The sequence below is a fragment of the Sinocyclocheilus rhinocerous genome, unplaced genomic scaffold (genome assembly GCF_001515625.1).
Source record: "Sinocyclocheilus rhinocerous isolate Xijiao unplaced genomic scaffold, SAMN03320098_v1.1 scaffold78, whole genome shotgun sequence".
Classification (NCBI taxonomy): Eukaryota; Metazoa; Chordata; class Actinopteri; order Cypriniformes; family Cyprinidae; genus Sinocyclocheilus; species Sinocyclocheilus rhinocerous.
This window is the reverse complement of record NW_015637122.1, coordinates 1,056,539-1,076,819: the sequence shown is the minus strand read 5'-3', so window position 1 is coordinate 1,076,819 and position 20,281 is coordinate 1,056,539. Positions and strand designations below refer to the sequence as shown.

General features: G+C 34.4%; 2 protein-coding genes across 7 annotated transcripts in view; one reads left to right on the top strand and one right to left on the bottom strand.

The window, feature by feature from the left end:
• Positions 1–1,517: 1,517 nt before the first annotated feature.
• Positions 1,518–8,248, bottom strand: LOC107748476 (poly [ADP-ribose] polymerase 11-like). The gene is made up of 9 exons (XM_016563266.1): positions 8,111–8,248; positions 7,516–7,669; positions 7,290–7,410; positions 7,087–7,162; positions 6,880–6,952; positions 4,822–4,949; positions 4,465–4,616; positions 3,470–3,603; positions 1,518–1,959 (listed from the first exon to the last, which is right to left on the bottom strand). Exons 2-9 carry the CDS (start codon positions 7,666–7,668, stop codon positions 1,777–1,779), a joined length of 1,020 nt encoding a protein of 339 aa, XP_016418752.1. The 5' UTR covers position 7,669; positions 8,111–8,248; the 3' UTR covers positions 1,518–1,776.
• Positions 8,249–9,168: 920 nt separating this feature from the next.
• The window catches only part of LOC107748473 (sodium- and chloride-dependent GABA transporter 2-like), a 17,313-nt gene continuing 6,200 nt past the window's right edge, over positions 9,169–20,281 (top strand). For 2 of the 6 annotated variants that reach the window (XM_016563259.1, XM_016563264.1), the window contains exons 1-8: positions 9,169–9,244; positions 9,608–9,815; positions 10,517–10,651; positions 10,822–10,962; positions 12,437–12,542; positions 13,136–13,198; positions 14,981–15,110; positions 17,367–17,501. In XM_016563259.1, coding sequence (XP_016418745.1) covers positions 9,617–9,815; positions 10,517–10,651; positions 10,822–10,962; positions 12,437–12,542; positions 13,136–13,198; positions 14,981–15,110; positions 17,367–17,501 — 909 coding nt within the window. In that variant the 5' untranslated portion in view covers positions 9,169–9,244; positions 9,608–9,616. Of the gene's footprint in view, positions 9,245–9,593; positions 9,816–10,516; positions 10,652–10,821; positions 10,963–12,436; positions 12,543–13,135; positions 13,199–14,980; positions 15,111–17,366; positions 17,502–20,281 lie in introns of those variants that run through there. The other 4 variants (XM_016563261.1, XM_016563260.1, XM_016563262.1 and 1 more) reach the window with 4 other exon arrangements.

The window sequence follows — 20,281 nt, the reverse complement described above, 5'->3', positions numbered from 1 at the left end:
GTTACAATCATCCGGGTTTAAATAGCGCACAAATTTGGTATATCAAAAAGTGTATATTTTTTTTAATGTGATTGTTGGTACATTTTACCAGTTTTTACCATACTTTCAAAACAAAAATTAAAATAGGAAAAATATGCAATATGAAAATAATTGAAGACAAAATGTGTTTTACTGATAAAAAACAAGATTTGGTTTTTAAAAAGCCTTTTTCCAAAAGGTACATCTGGAAAAAGGGGGGGTCGTCTTATAATCAGGGTCGTCTTATATTCGGGCCAATACGGTAGTTGAAAAAGTACTGTATAAAAAATGGTTAAGTGGTTTGGTAAATCAGGTCTGATGCTGACAAATAAATCCTTTGGAAAATAAATTAAAAGTGTGTGTGTGTGTCTGTGCGTCTTTAATATGGATCATTATATTGGAATAATATGCTGTGCATAAATTGCTTCATTGTTTGCTTTGTCAGAAGACCTGAAAAAATTTATTTGGCAAAAGGGTATTTAACATAGTATCACACTGTTATTGCTGGTTTGAAATATATATTAAATTAGGCAACATGTGCAATTAATGAATGGGCAGAGGACAAACGTTTAATTTTTTTTAATAATACTTTTTGAATGTGTAGTGCTATAATTTAGTGATTCTTCTTTTTTAAATGTATATATTTTTTTAAATATATATATAAATGTTTATTTTGACATTGTAAGTATTAATTTTAAAACGTTCATTTTGATCTGCCTCCGTCCAATGAACAACCAATGGGTAAAACCAAGTCCCCGTCCAGCTTTTAAAAAAATTTTTTTTTACAATAATCTGCTTTACTTGGATGTACGTCACAATATGGAAGAAAAGATCTGTCACTACATCCATTGCATCACAATTTAAAGACATCATCCATTTTCCATTTCAAACATATGGGTGTTTAAAACTCCTGGCAATCATAGTTTATTTGTCTTTGTTTTTGAAAATATATGACAAGAGGTAGAGAATTATGGAGAGGCTATGAAAAATAATAGTAATAAAAAAATATTACATGTACAAACTTAAAAAAACATAACTCTGTTTACCTAGTGTTAATGAATCAAATGAAAGGAAAAAATGAAATCGCATCATATGACCCCTTTAAAATGATACATAATTCATTTATTATGAATATACTTAATTTCATTTCATTCTAATTTTCAAATGAATGAATCAACCTGCATTTTTCATATAAATCAATGTCTTACACCATAAAAAAAGTCCCGTAAAAAAAATGGTAAATGACTGGCAGCTATGGCTGCCAAACAAAAACCGTAACATTAAAGTAAAATATCATAATTGAAACAAGGAAACATCTGTAAAATAACATTTTTTAAAATTTTTCTGTAAAACCTTTAATGAAAATTTCTGTAAAATTATTGTTTTTGCACTTTTTCAATTAAGATATTTTACTTAAATTTTACGGTTTTTGTTTGGCAGCCGTAGCTGCCAGTCATTTACAATTTTTTTTTTTTTTTTTTGCAGTGTAACCAGTTGGCTAGAACATTTAAATAAACGTTATAAAAACATAAAATTGACCATATAATTCATATAAACTGTAAATTTGTTTTAACTCTGCCCCCTAGACACAGTATATTTTCCATTCATAGTTTTTCACCAAAGGCACTTTTGCCGTAACCGGCCTCAGCACTGTTACAGTACTCTGCTCTACAACTCTCACAACCACAGTAAGTTCATTAGAATGAAAACACTGTTCATTCTTTTGAAAATTCACAGCTTTTCTTTTGGTCTTTGATGTCAGTAAAATTCAATCAGGTATTCCGGATAGATCTGGTTGTTGTCGAATATAACAAAGATCTTCGGGCTCATCATGTCATCCACACAGCTGTCAAAAAAGTTGCCAATGCTCATGTCTTTGGAAGGCGGTCTGCAGTACTGGGGGTGGCCCAGTGTATATTCCCCAACTAGAACCCGTGCCAGGAACATGCACTTGTACGGTGGGTCACTCTGGAAAACAGGGGGCGCTAGACCATGTCTCTGTAGGATAAAGTTGTGCTTGCTAGTTGAATGACAAAACTTGCTTGAATACCTCGCATCACGTGCAAAATAGCTTCCTGTAAAGACAGAAATTGTATTTATATAATATAAAATGATTCTATAATTACTAATCAAAATTGAATCAAATCAGTATTGATATGCTTACAATAACCCTAATGGCAAAAAAGGCAAAGTTTTATTCCAATAAGAAAGTCAAATTCCATCACATTAGAAAAACAAAATCATTCTTTGGTATATTATGTATACTTTTGATATAATCAAAATTATGGCATACTAAGTCAATATTATTACATTTAAAAATAAATAAATGAAAGTAAATTATGAGCTAAAAAGTCAAAATAATGAGATAAGACATAATTATGACTTTCTATATTTGACTTTCTATACTATCATATTTGGAATTATAATATAGCCAATTATGACAAAGTTATCTCATAATCAACTTTTATCTAATAATTAGAGATAAAAAGTTGGAATTATGAGAAACTAAGTCATAAGGAAGTTTGACGTAAACGATCAAAATGTTAAAATAAAGTCATATTTATGACTTAACTGAGGAAAAAAAAATCAATTATGAGATAAAAAAGCACAATTATGACATTATGTTTGACTTTTGTCATAATTACTACTTTTTATCTTATAATTTCGACATGGCATTTCATAATGTCTTTTATGTCATCATTTCTAGTTAGTATCCCAAAATGCATGATATTTTTGTCATAATTATGATTTACCAAAGCATTATTTTTTTTTGTTTTTCTTGTATGGCAGAAATGGGCTTCTATAAGCATGTCTCCTTTTGTGTTCAATGGAATACAGAAGTCATACAGGCTTGGATTGACAGGAAGATGCGTAAATTATGAGACCCTTTTCATTTTTAGATAAATTATCATTTTAATGCAGAAATAATTATGAACTATACCTTTGCCATAGACGTCGCCATGGCTTCCTGTGAGACGCCAATCAAAGTTGTATGTGCATATGGCCTGTATGTTGCTGTGACCAGTTCCATGAAAAAGCATCTTTTCTTCAACGTCTAAAACACGTTTTATCTTTCTCAACTGGGCCTTTTTCCTGTAACACATTTACATTTATTCATATATTTTTATTTAACATTTTATGACTGAATTCTGTCATAACTGAAATGGTAAAAAAAAAAAAAGTTACATAAAAATTAAACAATTATAATAATATATTTGCTAAGAAGCCTTGTATAAGCGTGATAATAAGCAGCCAGACAGACATTATTGCAAAAAAATAAAAAATAAAATTAACCAACCTGCAGAAAAATTCCCACAGGTCCAGGTTCTGTACTCTTTGAATGGATCTGATGGGCTGGCTCATGGTTCTCTCATATAACCGGGCCACTTCTTTGTACTCAAACGTATCGCTGCATATAGCAATTATATTCCCCAACTAGAACCCGTGCCAGGAACATGCACTTGTACGGTGGGTCACTCTGGAAAACAGGGGGCGCTAGACCATGTCTCTGTAGGATAAAGTTGTGCTTGCTAGTTGAATGACAAAACTTGCTTGAATACCTCGCATCACGTGCAAAATAGCTTCCTGTAAAGACAGAAATTGTATTTATATAATATAAAATGATTCTATAATTACTAATCAAAATGGAATCAAATCAGTATTGATATGCTTACAATAACCCTAATGGCAAAAAAGGCAAAGTTTTATTCCAATAAGAAAGTCAAATTCCATCACATTAGAAAAACAAAATCATTCTTTGGTATATTATGTATACTTTTGATATAATCAAAATTATGGCATACTAAGTCAATATTATTACATTTAAAAATGAATAAATGAAAGTAAATTATGAGCTAAAAAGTAATAATGAGATAAGACATAATTATGACTTTCTATATTTGACTTTCTATACTATCATATTTGGAATTATAATATAGCCAATTATGACAAAGTTATCTCATAATCAACTTTTATCTAATAATTAGAGATAAAAAGTTGGAATTATGAGAAACTAAGTCATAAGGAAGTTTGACGTAAACGATCAAAATGTTAAAATAAAGTCATATTTATGACTTAACTGAGGAAAAAAAAATCAATTATGATAAAAAAGCACAATTATGACATTATGTTTGACTTTTGTCATAATTACTACTTTTTATCTTATAATTTCGACATGGCATTTCATAATGTCTTTTATGTCATCATTTCTAGTTAGTATCCCAAAATGCATGATATTTTTGTCATAATTATGATTTACCAAAGCATTATTTTTTTTTGTTTTTCTTGTATGGCAGAAATGGGCTTCTATAAGCATGTCTCCTTTTGTGTTCAATGGAATACAGAAGTCATACAGGCTTGGATTGACAGGAAGATGCGTAAATTATGAGACCCTTTTCATTTTTAGATAAATTATCATTTTAATGCAGAAATAATTATGAACTATACCTTTGCCATAGACGTCGCCATGGCTTCCTGTGAGACGCCAATCAAAGTTGTATGTGCATATGGCCTGTATGTTGCTGTGACCAGTTCCATGAAAAAGCATCTTTTCTTCAACGTCTAAAACACGTTTTATCTTTCTCAACTGGGCCTTTTTCCTGTAACACATTTACATTTATTCATATATTTTTATTTAACATTTTATGACTGAATTCTGTCATAACTGAAATGGTAAAAAAAAAAAAAGTTACATAAAAATTAAACAATTATAATAATATATTTGCTAAGAAGCCTTGTATAAGCGTGATAATAAGCAGCCAGACAGACATTATTGCAAAAAAATAAAAAATAAAATTAACCAACCTGCAGAAAAATTCCCACAGGTCCAGGTTCTGTACTCTTTGAATGGATCTGATGGGCTGGCTCATGGTTCTCTCATATAACCGGGCCACTTCTTTGTACTCAAACGTATCGCTGCATATAGCAATTAGCTGGACAGAAACAGTCACAGTCCCACAGTCAAAAGTCATTCTGTGTCATTAAAAGTAATCATTAATTTAACTTTCTCTTTGTATACCTGATAGTAGGGCTGTGTATCGGCAATAATCTAGCGATACGATACGTATCACAATACAGGGGTTGCAATACGATATGTTTCGATACTGTAAGCAAGGCGATATATTGGGATATTTCTTATATTAGGAAAAGGATCATTTTAGGAAAGCTGTCATTAAGAACACTTCAACATATGCAAATCTTAAAAAAAAAAAAGTTATTTAACCAGAACACAGTGGGATCTGCATTTGCATTAATTAGTCCCGGTAACATTCAATGTCACTGAACCACTTTTTGTGTAGTACGAGTAAGGGGGGGGGGGGCTGTTATAAACAGACCATATATAGTTTTAGACCCTTAACAGTTTAAGTTAAAAATTGTAAAATACAATGTCATAACATTTTGATCTGAATAAAATAATTACATCTGCTTAATATCAATGAAAAATAAAGTGCTTGCAGGAAGAACATGAAGAACTGTGTGAAGAACATGAGCACACGTGAACACACACACACACACGTGCATGGAGAATGTCAGTGTGTGAATACGGTGGAGAAAAATAAATGCAAATTCACTCCAAAAGTAAAAGTGCGCTTCATGACTTCCATCATATCAAATTCTAGTTATGAACGTCAAGGATAAAAGATTTGTAGCCGTTTTAGTCGTTTTAAACACATCCTCAGTTATCTAATTATGTGCGGCTTGGACGCGGCGTCCATCAAAAATAGACTAGGTGCCCATCTTTAGCTAGGGTGACCATATTTTAGTCTTCCAAAAAGAGGACAGCGTGTGCGGGTGGGGCAGGGGGCTGGTTGGTTGGTGGTTACAGTAATGCCCAAAGCGCACAAAGTAGCGCAATCTCAAATATCAAAACTCAAAATATTTAATTTCCATACCTAATATACATATTTTACAGTCACTGTTAAGCATATGTATCATCTAAAAAGCTTCCTACCAGTGGCCATCCTTCACAAAACTTAACATCTAGAACAAGTTTTGTGTTTGAAATATTTGCAAAATGTTTCAATACAAGCATTTCAGTCAAATGTTATTTTTGCAACATTTCAAACCTTTAACACACGGGGGAAAATCAAGCCATGGCAACAGTTTAAAAGTAGCCCAATTCCATCGAGAAAAAAAAAAAAAAAAACGCGACTTGACAACCCTGCATCCAACACGAGCTGCAGGAGTCAGATTTGACTGATCACGGGTTGAGAGGAGAGATGGCTGACAAGATCATGCTGGAGGATTTGCTGCTCAACAGATCCTGAACTCATTGACAAATATCTGACCTTCCTTTACACAGAGCGTGCGTGATCGCAAAATCAAAAGTGAAAGTGAACAGCGAGCGCTCATTCATAAGAGATTATATTCTCCGCATATTGATAGCGGCCCCCTGATGCGCGAAAATTATATGCAATATTAGAATGTTTGTGGGAGTGGGCGGGACTGGACACAGTCTTCTTCAGAGCTCTAATACAAAAATGCACACAATGATTGACGACTGTAGAAAACAAAAGCCGAATCCCCGACATTTTGGGCGATTTAGAAAACCCGGCCGGACGCATTTTTCAAGGTCCAAAAAGAGGACATGTCCAGGAAAAAGAGGACGTATAGTCACCCTACTTTAGCGAAGCCGTAATGCACCGCAGACGTGTGTGTTCTTTGAATATTTGACGTTGGCATTGTACATTGTACATTTTACACACCGCATGACTTTTGTCGGGATATAAACTCAAAACGAAACAACTGCCATGATTTTTTTTTTAATATAAATATCGATATTGCATTTTTGAGAATCGATACAGTATCGCCAGACAAAATATAGCGATACTCAAGTGTATCGATATTTTCTTACGCCCCTACCTGATAGGGTTCCTCTGTATTAACTCTTTCCCAGTTACTGGGTACAGGAAGGGCTGGGTTATCACAGATAAATCTATGAAACACAAAATTTTAAAGACATTTTTAGATAATGATTTAATATAAAATAATAAATAATACAAAAGTACAATACCAATTTAACAATTAAAAATAAATAAATAAATATAAAAGCTGGATAACTGAGCTCACCTAAAGTCAGTAGCTGAATGCAACGCCCTTTTAATTGGCCTTTCTTTTCCAGTAGTCACATTGACTTGTTTCATATCTAGTCATATGATATAGTTGAAAAGATGAAAAGAGAAATGACAGATGCATATCACACCCCCTCCAAGCCATTTATGACCACAAATCTAGATAAATAACACAAATGTGTGCTTTGTTTGGTAACCGACCAGAAAAGTCTAATTTATATGTATATTTAGCAGTATAGAAGTCCATTGAAGCATGCTGATTCTTGATGTAGTTTTGTTCAATTTGCTCATTGGTAACAGAACAACCTGTGCTGGGAACTTCCTGTAGTGAAAAGGAAAACAGCATGATGTGATCAGCAAAAAGCCAACTTATGAACTGCCATTCATATTAGTCTAATCTATCAGGCTGATAAAAGGCAGTACATACTTCAAACATATGCCAGACGCCACACTCGGCAAGGTAGAACCAGCGCCACTTTGCCTCTGATATGTCCATTTCCTCCTCACATGACCCTTCATCAGCGGGCTTCTGGAGGTCTTCTGAGCTCTCCAAATGCTCGATAGTGGTCTTACAGTCCATCCTCAAAGCAAATACAAAGCAAATACACAAATATGACCATCTAGCCACCTTTTAAGTGCATGACAACATGCTTTCATCAATAACTAGCCTGCGTCAATCATTGTTATGATTTGATTCCACAAGTCGCGATCTCATTCAATATTTTCTTTACTAAAACATGCTGAAATGATCATAGTCTTTTTTTATTTATGTTGATTTGGTGTCAGTGACGTAAACGTCACACAGACTATCGTTTTAAAATATGTTAAACGTTCATACTTTCTCAAGCCAGCATCAGATTGTTTACAAACTTTACTCATCTAGTTCATTTACTTCGCTTTCACCGGTCGTCGCGATCTCATTCATGGAAGACATTTGTTCAACAAACATGTGAAATGATCAAATGCACTTTTTAATTTAGATTATGATTTAGCATTTCACTGTATTAATGTATTGTGAATACCTTTCGAAAAAGCTTTTTTCCTCTTTAAGTTATAAATGACGTTGAATTCATCTAAATTCGAGGAAGCATCGGTCCTGTCTGCATACTGTTTGTTTTGTTTTCCTCAATATCTCTGCTTGAGGTTGTTGTTCGCTCTACTTCCGCATTCGCCGATATTGACGTCATGCGTCGGTCAACTAAGAACTTGTACTTTAATAATAACAATAATAATTATATATATATATAATTCAAAAATAATACCTAACCAAAAACAGAAGGAGGTAGCCTACACCTTTGCATCTGGAAGAGATATTCTGAAGTGGAGATAAAGTATTTTAGCACTGAGGTAAATTTTCAGCCAAACAAATAAATGTTACACTATTATCTAACTCTTTATTATCAGATTCATCATTAGACAAGCAAATAAATAAATACATAAGTGTAACGCTTTATTATTTTAGAACTATTAATACTTAATTAATAGGATACTTGATTTACTTCAGCCATTTAAAATTTTTAGGTAGCCTATAGGCTAGAGTTAGTTTACATAACGTGAAATCAAGAGCAACAATGGGATCCCACTTAATTATAACGTAGAAAATAGTTTTGTTGCAGACTATAATAACGTTAATTTTTAGTATTGCAACTTTGATTAAGTGGTCATTTGAATTTTCTCTTGCATGCTTTGCATGTTTGAGTATCTTTCCAGTTTTTGAATGCGCTATTCCTCAATCCAACGGTAGATGTCAGACGTAAACATCACATAATTCAGCGTCCGTCCAATCCATCCATCCATCCATGGCTTTACAATAAAAATTAAATAATGAAACAAAATTAAAATTGATTAAAATTGAAAATATAATGCACAAACTATTTTGTCCAATCCAATGAACACTGTAAGTCTATTAATTACTGTATATTATTAAAATAATAGTAATAACATTTTATATTATGTACAGTAAACACAAACGCTTGTATAAAACGAGAAAAATAAGCAGTTCAATCTTTGCACATGGCGTGTAGTCCAGATTGTAGCGCTACATGACACCCATATGTCACGCCCTCTCCCACTCACCGCGATCTGCACACTCGAGAACACTGCACTCTGCTCTGACACTCTACGCATGCATGTGAGGGAGCTGTCCACAAACTTTGGTAAGCCCTGTTTTGTTATGTTTTCGTCCAGATTTTAACTTATTATCCATTTTCAAACTATTTCTGGTATGTATAATTTCTCTTTGGATTATGCAGATTAAATGATTAAATCGTTAACTGTTATTTCTTGACGAACAGCTTGTCTGGAGGAGACTTATACACATTTTACACTAAATGTTTAAGTTTCAAGTGTTAATTATTTTACTGAATTTAAGCACATCTGATGCATTTATTCAACTGAAAAAAAAAAAAAATTATTTGCAAGAAATTATCCACAAACGCAGACTTACTGTTCTGCATGCTGATGGACTTTTAATTGGCTAATTTGTAATAAACTGACTGCTCACAGATATATAAATATAGAAAGGGACCATGGAGGAGACTAGAGATGGAGGCATTGCTGATGCGGAAGCTATGGAGCCAGAGGGCCAGAAAGGGAGCGTGGAAAAGAGACCCGAGGCCAGAGAAAAATGGGCCAACAAGACTGAGTTCCTGCTGTCCATGGCTGGAGAGATTATCGGCCTGGGGAACGTGTGGCGCTTCCCTTACCTGTGCTACAAAAATGGAGGCGGTAAGAGAAAGTTTATGATAGAGAGAGTGTTGAAGAAGAAGTGTAACAGAAAGAAAGAAAGGCGTTTTAAACCTCTGCGAAGAGAGATGGATTTGACCTTTAAGATTCAGCACATCAAAACTGAAGCCCATGGCTTTTAACTCAGTCAATAGTCCACTGTGTTCTTCTGCAATGCTCAGAAGCAATTTTTGTTACAAATCATGGCTCTCTTTCCCCAAGCACATGCTGACATTACCTTTTTTTTTTTTTGCTCATACTTGGGTTTAGGGGTTTATTCAAATCCCCATGCCAATAAATTAAACTTTGGCAGAGAACTCATCTCACCCATGTGTGCTTTAAATATTATTATTATATTTGTCGTTTTTTATTTATTTTTAAGCCACTATTATCTGAGCGTCTCTCAGCTAAATCATAAAAATAATATTATTATCATTTTATTTTTGCTAAATAAGTAAGCACAAGTTATATTTGTTTAAAAAATGAATAATTTAGATCAAAAAGGTTTTTGAGTTATTGTGTTTGCTACCGTTTACCCTCAAGCTCCTTATTCAAATGTGATCAAGAGAAGCTACGGTATAACAGTGCTTATTTAATGATATGTTATTGCTATGTTCTGTTACAGCCCTTAAAGATCATGGAAACAAGATTTTCACCCTAGATTATGACTAATAACTAAATAATTTCTGTTATGGTCTCCCTAGGTGTTTTCTTCATCCCTTATTTCATCTTTCTTTTCTTTTGTGGAATCCCAATATTCTTCCTTGAGACGGCGTTAGGTCAATACACTAGTGAAGGGGGCATCACTGCTTGGAGAAAAATCTGCCCCATGTTTGAAGGTGACTTATGCTTTCATAAATGGATCTACAATGAAAAATGGAGTCCATGTATTGAATTGCTGGAATTAAATGTACTGTAATATCATAGCTGATTGTTGAAGACAGTGTGTATTATTTTTTATTATTTTATACATTTGGCATTTCTCTCACTGTTTAGTTTTTGTTCACAGGTGTAGGTGTTGCCTCCCAAGTTATAGTGATTTATCTGAATATATATTACATTGTGGTCCTGGCCTGGGCTCTGTTTTATCTATTCAACTCTTTCTGGAGTACTCTGCCTTGGACTTCCTGTGACAATTATTGGAACACAGGTGTGGTTTAATGTACCATGCAATGTATTTATAAACACTATTCATAAAGGCTTAAGGCACTGAATAACTGTCGGGCAATTTCAGACTTGCCCAGTGGCACAAACATTGCAGCTTTGAATCTTAACAATATCAATAACTGTTTCTTGCTTAGACAAGCATCACTAATGCTATTGTACACACTTAGAGATTTTTCAAACTTTTGGTTTGTAGCTCATCTTCTTCAATGTGTGGTTTGTTGAGGAGAATTTGTTTTTTTCTAAATGATCACTTTTATATGAAAGACTGTTTCTGCATTAGCATAAAAATAAAATAGTTCATCTTGAGATAAAGTTCCAATTAAGAAATACATTCAGATTGTGAGAAACTGTATAATGTAAGACTTAAAATGATTTGATAGTTGCAATTATGAGATATGAAGTCACATTGTAAGATATAAAGTCACATTAAAAAAAATAAAGTTGGAATTGTGAGATACATTGTGAGATATGGAAATTGTGAGATAAAGTCGCAATTACAAGAAATCAAGTTTCAGGTACAATAAGCAAAGTCAATTATGAGAAAATGTCAGAATTATAAAGTTGCAATTACAAAAAATAGTCGCAATCATGAGAAATAAAGTTGCAATTGTGAGATAAAAGTTGCAGTTACAAGAAATAAAGTTGCAAAGAGAAATAAAGCCACAATTACAAGAAATTAATTCTGTTTATGAGAAATACTTGCAGTTGTAAGATATACCCACAATTACAAGAAATAAAATTGCAACTAGAATTAAAAGTGCCATTGCAAAAAAAAAATAAAAGTTGCAATTGTAACAAAGTCATGACTACAAGAAATTAAGGCACAATTACAATAAATAAATTTGCAACTGTGAGATATGAAGTCACAATTACAAGAAATAAAGTCACAATTTCAAGAACTAAAGTCGCAGTTATGAGAAATAAAGTTGTAATTTTGAGATATAAAGTTACAATTACAAGGAATAAAGTAGTAATTACAACAACCAAAGTCGTAATTATGAGAAGTAAAGTTGTAAATGTAAGATACAAAGTTGCAATTAGAAGTTACCGTTTTTTTTCTTTTATCACTTTCTTCAGAAAATGTAAAACATATAGTTAATTGGTTATTCTAAACCCGGGGTGTCCAAACTCGGTCCTAGAGGGCCTCCTGCAGAGTTTAGCTCCAACCCCAATAAAACACACCTGGACCAGCTAATCAAGATCTTACTAGGTAAACTACAGGTGTGTTGAGGCAAGTTGGAGCTAAAGTCTGCAGGGCAGTGGCCCTCCAGTACCGAGTTTGGACACCCCTGTTCTAAACAATGGCAATGAGTTCTGCCATTATTCTCTAAAATATAGAATTATTAATAAATAACATACATATTAAAACTAATAATATTGTAAATATAAACTCATCATTACTGAATTTAATCTAAGATAAATTTAGAGTTAACTTTGATCTCTCATTTTATCAACAGTTAACTGCCACAATATAAGTGTTACCTACACAGGTTTACACAGACCTGACACTGACTGGTCTTTCCTCTACAATGAAACGGATAAACATGACAACTACAGCATGAGGTAACCTCACTTAACAACAGAGTACAAAATCAAAACACTTGTACTGTCTGTTGTTCTCCCGGATGTTTACAGGGTCATGGAAGATGTTCTTTGGATTCAGGCTTTAGATGATTTCAGACATATTTGTTGGAAAAGTTGCCTAAACAAAGACCCTTTTGTAATGCATTATGTATTCTTTGTTTGGACTCATCTAACAGGAAAACCAAAAGAACACAGACAGATGCAGGTGTATTTAAACAAGGCCTAATAATAAAAAGTTTTTTTTTTTACATTTCACTGAAATCCTTTAATGTATATGTTCTAAACTTAATATTACACAGCTCTTCATATTATAAGTTTTGTGTTTTTCTGTCTGCTGCAGGAAGAAAATAGCTTAAAACATTATTTGCAAATCAACTAGACCATCCTAAACCAGCTAAGACAAGCAAACCATTAAGGCTGGATTAGGCTTTTTTTTTTTCTTCAGCAGAGTGTTTCAAATTAGAAATAGGAAGACCAAGCTTAGTGTGTATAACTTATCACAACACAGAAACAGCTGTTTTGTTTGAAAAGAATTCCCTTGAAAAGCTCTCTTTATGTCTTTCTTTCATCAGTTTTCAAAATGAATCCGAATGGCCGCCTTTTAAAGTGATCTCCCCAGAACAAGACTACTGGTTGTAAGTTACATCATCTGCTACTTAAACATTTCAAATACTGTATATGCATTAGTGCCACACATTTATTTTGAGTCTCAGCAACCTACACTCAAAACTCTGTTACGATTTAAAATTGTGATTGTTACAATGCAGTTTCAAACTTTTATGTTATGTGTGAGATGTAACAGCCAGTGGAAAATCAAAGCTGGCTTCAGCAACTTAATAACAACACTCTAGATACCACCCAGAACAACCAATTCATTAATTAATTTGTTTGTTTGTTTACAAATTAGCCTATGATGATTACATTAAGTTACAGGTTACTGTCATTTTTACGTGTGAGGCAGCAATAGCTATGGAAGCCTGTTTCCACCACTAAATAAAAATTTAAAAAAGTAAAAACTGTGACTTTTATCTCACAATTCTGAGGGTTTCCCCCCCCCCCACAATTGTGAGTTTACATCTTACAATTCTCACTTTTTTTCCTCAGAATTGTGTGTAATAAACTTGCATTTCTGATATAAATTATGGGATATAAACTCACAATTATGAGTTATAAAGTCAGAAATGCGAGAAATAAACCCGAAATTCAGACTTTTATTTTTATTTTATTTTTTGCAATTGTGTGTTGTAAAGTCAGAATTGTGAGATATATACTCGCAATTGCGAGTTATAAATGTTACAAATTCACAAATATAAACTCACAATTCTTACTTTTTTCTTTTTATCTTTTTAAAAAGAAAGTTTATATCTCGCAATTCTGACTTACAAACTTGTAATTCTGAGAATTAAAGTCAGAATTGTGAGATATAAACTCGCAATTCTAAGAAAATTTTCTTTTTTTCCCTCAGAATCAGTTCAGTTTGCTATTCTGACTTTATTTCTCAGAATTGCAAGTTTATATCTTGCAATTGTGAATTTATAACATGCAATTTATAACTTTACAAATCATAATTGCGACTTTATTTCTTGCAATTATGAGTTTATAACATGCAAATGTGACTTTATATCACAATTCTGAGTTTATAGCTCTTTAATGGACTTTATAACTTTATGGCTATATAACTATAATTGTGAAAAATAAAGTCAGAATTGCGAGATATAAACTTGCAATTGTAAGAAAATTGTCTTTTTTTCCTCGGAATTGCAATTGCGGGTTTATATCTTACAATTCTGAGATAAAAATACAGAATTGTGAGTTTTTATCTAGTAATTCTGACTTTATTTCTCAGAAATGCAAGTTTATATCTCAAAATTCAGACTTTATAACATGCAATTTCGACTATTTCATGCAGTTCTGACTTTATAACTCACATCCTTATAAAAACAACTGCACATTTTCCATTTTAACAACGTGGAACTTGCTTTAGTGTCAGTCAGCTACTTTAGAAACTATTCAGAAAACTCACTTAATTTAGGGTTAGTTGTCTTCCAAGTCCTGGACTATGAGTTAGATAACCCCTACCCTTAACAGGGTGGGAAAAAATGAAAAACATCCAACATCTGTGAGACAGAGACTTTTAATGTTTCATCAGGAAGACATGGGATATTGAGAAATCTGGGCTGAACCACAGAGCCAGTGAATTAAATGAAAACAACATGTTTATAGTTTGTGCAGTTTCCTAAACTAAAACCCACCAAACTAAATCACGGCAAAGATACATCTATCATGGGAATTTTTGTGATTGTGGGCCTAGGTTTATCCTAAAACTAGAAATCTAAAACTTTGAGTCTTGACATGCATGGAACTAAAATGAAAATGTGATGTTTATAATATGTGTGTGTTTTTGTGTGTACCCTCAGCCATCGTATGTTGCGGGTGGCAAACAGTGGTGGTCTGGGGACTGTAAATGCTGATCTTGCCATGTGTCTTCTTTTGGCTTGGGTTATCTGTTATTTCTGCATTTTTAAAGGAGTCAAGACCACAGGCAAGGTCAGCTGATACTCATGCACATGTGTCTGTCAATGAAATAATCAAGAGTAAACAATGTCATAATTTTAATTACCATAAACAAACACTGTAAAAACCCATAGACTTACAGTGAATGACCTGAGCCATATCTAGGGACCAGAATCTATGTATTCTTTTGAGCAACCACCCATAACACTCTAGCAACCTTGCAATTCCCAATAAACCACTCAGAACACATTTACAATCAAATAGTAACATTCTAAGTCATTCAAACCATTTTAGCAACAGCTGGCAGCCACACACACACCATCCAATGTAGTATCACCGATAATGATTACAAGGCTAATTATTAATTAATGTAGACTTATTTTCACACAGTTCCTTGCACAATACTATGTTTTGATCTCAAAACACTTTTACCATAGTGCATGATTTGTAAACTAGAAAATTTTGATGTGTACATCACATAACCAGTATAATTTCATTGCTTTTCTAAAGTAGTAAACTTGCTCTGTAGCTCACCTAGTATAGCTGGATGTAATCCAGAGCGCTAAGGTACAATTCCCATGAAACATGAATTATAATAAAGGAGCTTAAAAGCTTGTAGAAGCTAAAACGACAAGGTTGCTTCATAAATTGCTTTTTTATCTCACGTTTGCTTTTGTTAACATTATCAGTTAGGTTGGTAATACTTTACAATAAGGTTTATTCATTAACATTAGTTAACTAATTTAGTTAACATGAACTAAGAATGAACAATACTTCTACAGCATCACTATTAACCTTTTGACACCACTCATCGGACATTTAATTTCCAAACTGACATGATACATATAACAACCAACGTAAAAAAATGTTGCCAGTTTCATGTTCATCTGTTTCAGATAAACTGAACATGCTTTTAGCACCATTTACTTGACATTTCAACATGCAAGTAGCAACATAATAATTTTAAAGAAATGTCACCACAGGTATGTTTTTTTCCAAAGAGCCTGGGTTGTTTTTTTAAATGTATATTTAACTTCAGACAGAAAACATTTTAAAGACATATTGCAGATGCAAATGCTCTGAAAAAATAGATTTTCCACACAAAAACACTGTCATCAAATAGACATCTCTGCATATGTGTGCTATCAGGCATGCATTCAGCATACCTTAGCAACTGTATAGCAACATACAGTACTAGCAACCACCCACAACACCTTATCATAATAGCAGTTAGCTTTGTACGTTCAAGCCCCACACACTTATTTTCCTCAGAAAATCTAGTTTGAACAAAATGCTAAATATCAACTTGCAATCTCTACATAAAAAGTAAATAAAAGAGAACATGTTAAGTAACAATATTTTTCAGAAGAAATGTGCATTGAGCTTGTTTGTGAAAAATGTGCCGATGCAATGTTGGAGTTTCCCAGTATTAGCTAATCCATTTAATGTTCAGAGTGGTTTCTGTGGCATTCTGAATGTTTGCTAAGGTGTTTTGAGTGGTTGCTTAGAACATGGCTAAGCGGTTAATAGCTAATGCGCTAATGGCTAAATGTCTATTTTCTGCATGTGGCTGCTAGTCTATGGGAATCTCGTTTATATATGTAACACTGCTGAAAGATCGAGATGGGACTGGGATATTTTAGAAAAGTCAACTAACATAGGGTGACCATACGTCCTCTTTTTTCCCGGACACGCTCTGGCCATTTCTATATTGCCTAAAATATCCAGGTTTTGTTTCCTGTTTTCATACTTGCTGAAGGTGCTGATCGAAAAGTAGTTTGACCAATGTACATAATCGACCAATCATGGCGCGTGAGAAGATTGGATCTACAGAGAACAGTCAAAGTGATGCAAACACGCGTATATAGGTGTGTTCGACTTAAAGCAGCCATGCGCAGACCAATCAGTGTATGATATCAAAGTACCACAAGAGCTATAGAGAGCAGACAGCTCCTTTATGCTTGCAAATCCCTCTCACAGTACTTTGATGTCATACACCGATCAGTCTGCGCAGGGCAGCTTCAAATCGAACACCTAATATGTACGCATAATTGCATCACTTTGACCGTTCTCTGTAGATCCCACCTTCTCACGCGACACGATTGGTCGATTATGTACAATGCCTACTTTTCGATCATTACCTACAGCAAGTATGAAAACAGGAAAACGAAGCCAAAACCTGGATATTTTAGGCAATATAGAAATCCTGGCCAAGACGTGTCCGGGAAAAAGAGGACGTACAGCTCACCCTAACTAACATGATATGTATGTATCATCATTGTTTTGCAGGTTGTGTACTTCACTGCTACGTTCCCCTACTTAATGCTGTTCATCCTTTTCATCAGAGGAGTGACACTGCCAGGAGCTGCAACTGGAATTACTTATTATCTGTATCCTGATATCAGTAAACTCTCTAATCCTGATGTAAGTGCACACAATCCCTACTTCCCATTTTGCATGCTATCTGCCCTTAAAGGAACACTCCACTATTTTTGAAAATATTCTCATTTTCCAACTCCACTAGAGTTAAACAGTTGAGTTTTACCGTTTTCGAATCCATTCAGCCGATCTCTGGGTCTGGCGGTAGCACTTTTAGCTGCAGCTTAGCATAGATCATTGAATCTGATTAGACCGTTAGCATCTCGCTAAAAAATGACCAAAGAGTTTCGATATTTTTCCTATTTAAAACTTGACTCTTCTGTAGTTACATCGTGTACTAAGACCGACGGAAAATGAAAAGTTGCGATTTTCTAGGCCGATATGGCTAGGAACTATACTCTCATTCCGGCGTAATAATCAAGGAACTTTGCTGCTGTACCATGGGTGCAGCAGGCACAATGATATTAGGCAGCGCCTAAAAATAGTCCCCAGCTAGGTAACTTCCAACGGAAGGCACGCTCCCTGTGCAAGCAGGTGGTCACGTTGGTTATGTTGGCGGAAGTTAGCCTATTTTCAGGCGCTGCGTAATATCATTGCGCCTGCTGCACCCATGGTACGGCAGCAAAGTTCCTTGATTATTACGCCGGAATGAGAGTATAGTTCCTAGCCATATCGGCCTAGAAAATCGCAACTTTTCATTTTCCGTCGGTCTTAGTACACGATGTAACTACAGAAGATTCCAGTTTTAAATAGGAAAAATATTGAAACTCTTTGGTCATTTTGAGCGAGATGTGAATGGTCTAATCAGATTCAATGATCTATGCTAAGCTGCAGATGAAAGTGTTACGCCAGACCCGGAGATCGGCTGAATGGATTCGAAAACGGTATAACTCAACTGTTTCACTCTAGGGGAGTTGGAAAATGAGCCTATTTTCAAAAATAGTGGAGCGTTCCTTTAATAATATCTGATGTTAGAATTAGTCCCAAATATAGTAAGCTGAAATGACCGTCCCACAGATACCTGGATGAACTACTATTTCTTGTCGATCCGGTGTAGATCCATGCGTACTCTAATGAATTACAGTGTGGAAATGTATACCAAAACTTGCCCGATTGCCTGATCTCTAAAAAGCAGGTGGTTGGATGGGAATCGGGATTCAAAAATAAATTGGAAATAAATGAAAGATGCGGAAAGATGTTTCAGATGCGGATCACATTTTGAAGTTTGAAGTACATTTGAATTACAATTTGAAGTAAAATTGCCACACAAAAAAAAAAATAATAATAATAAAGTAAAATTGTATAGTTGGATTTGTCATGTGCTTTTCATGTTATGTCTAATTCATGGAATAGTACATTACTGTGATGACTCTTAAGAAAGTAAATATTCTGTTTTATTCATGTAGCATGTGTAGAAAAGTCCAAATGTGTAAATCTGGGTCATGCGGGTGGTCTGGCTGGATTGGAATCCATAAAGGAGCATTCTGTTTCCTTGAAAATGACCTATTAATGGTCTTAAGAACTCATTGACTATGATGACTTTGTAATGGTTCCAGACAGGGAGGTTTGTTTCTCTGAGCCTCAGGCATAGCTGCTATTACTGGGTCTGTACATAGAAATAGAGGGGAAAACAGATGGACACCAAAATATGTAACTTTTGTTTTCTGAAAGAGTTTCTATAGAATTTATTTGTTTTTTTGTGAGAGGAGTTTCACAATGCAAGTGAGAAAATTATTTTCTTAGAGAGGGTTTTTCTTTGCTTTCATTGCAACACAAAATAAAGATTGGAGAGAAAATGAGGCAAAAAGGCAATGTATTGCGTGGGAGGTGCTTTTGGTTTTTGGAGGGGAGCCGCATTTGTCTTGTGGGGTTTGTTCTGGATATATAGTAGGGAGGTGTAAAAAAATAAGTTTGTTGGAATTATACTTGGCAGCTGGAAAAGTGAGGCAGGGAGGCAGCATAGAAGAGATCTTGGAATTGTGTGTTAAATAAGAATCACAGGGTTGTTTTAGGGTGTCCTCCACTCAGTATCCCCCTCCTGCAATTAACATCGGTTTTGCAGGGTAGACTTCGGAAATGAAGAAGCAGAGCCACTACAAGGCACGGCTCATCTGTAAGGGCAGGTGGGGCAGAGCCCCACCAAAATATTCACCCAAAACACAGACCTCTATATAAACGGAATAAATAATAAACTGTAAATGTGTTCAGCATTCGGCAACAAATATTTCTTGACAATTTTAAATGCGCAGGATATATTAAAATTCATCACAAGCTTTGGCAGGCATGTAAAATTATACTAAGTGGGGCAGTTGTGCCGGTGTCCTTCCTAACTCAATAGCGCCCCACAAATTTTACAATGTAAATCTGTTGTGAAAAGTGGATCTGCAACACACTAATTGAGAGCCATTTGGGCAGTTTCGAGACTGCCCCACTTATTTTATGTTACCTTATCTCGCTCCAGACCAAGACTATATCAGTCAGCTTCAGCTATATGTGTCTGCATCAGGTCAGTAAATAGCTGGCATGTCTGTATTTCCTATATGGAGTAGTGTTTTAAGTTAATGAAAGTGTTAATCCTTTAGTTTAAATGTGCTCGCGTAAAAAGCTGTTGTGTTTGTTTTATGTTCGTTTTAAGATGAGACATGATATTCGTTTCCTCACTTTCTAAATCAACATTCAGAGACAATATTAAGGCAATAATTCTATAGCATTCTGTGTGTACTTCAAGCCTGTCAATCAACAATAGCGTGCCGCCCACAGGCTGAATAACGCAAGGACATTAGATCTCTGCCAAAAGTGTGCATGTGAGTGCACCCAGAATCTGG

Bases quoted from the DNA above. Each gene is read 5' to 3' on its own strand.
- LOC107748476 (XM_016563266.1), bottom strand. From the start codon at position 7,668: ATGGACTGTAAGACCACTATCGAGCATTTGGAGAGCTCAGAAGACCTC. The intron at 7,411-7,515 runs GTATGTACTGCC...TTTTCACTACAG, and splicing joins GCGTCTGGCATATGTTTGAA to GAAGTTCCCAGCACAGGTTG. The intron at 7,163-7,289 runs GTCGGTTACCAA...TCATATGACTAG, and splicing joins ATATAAATTAGACTTTTCTG to ATATGAAACAAGTCAATGTG.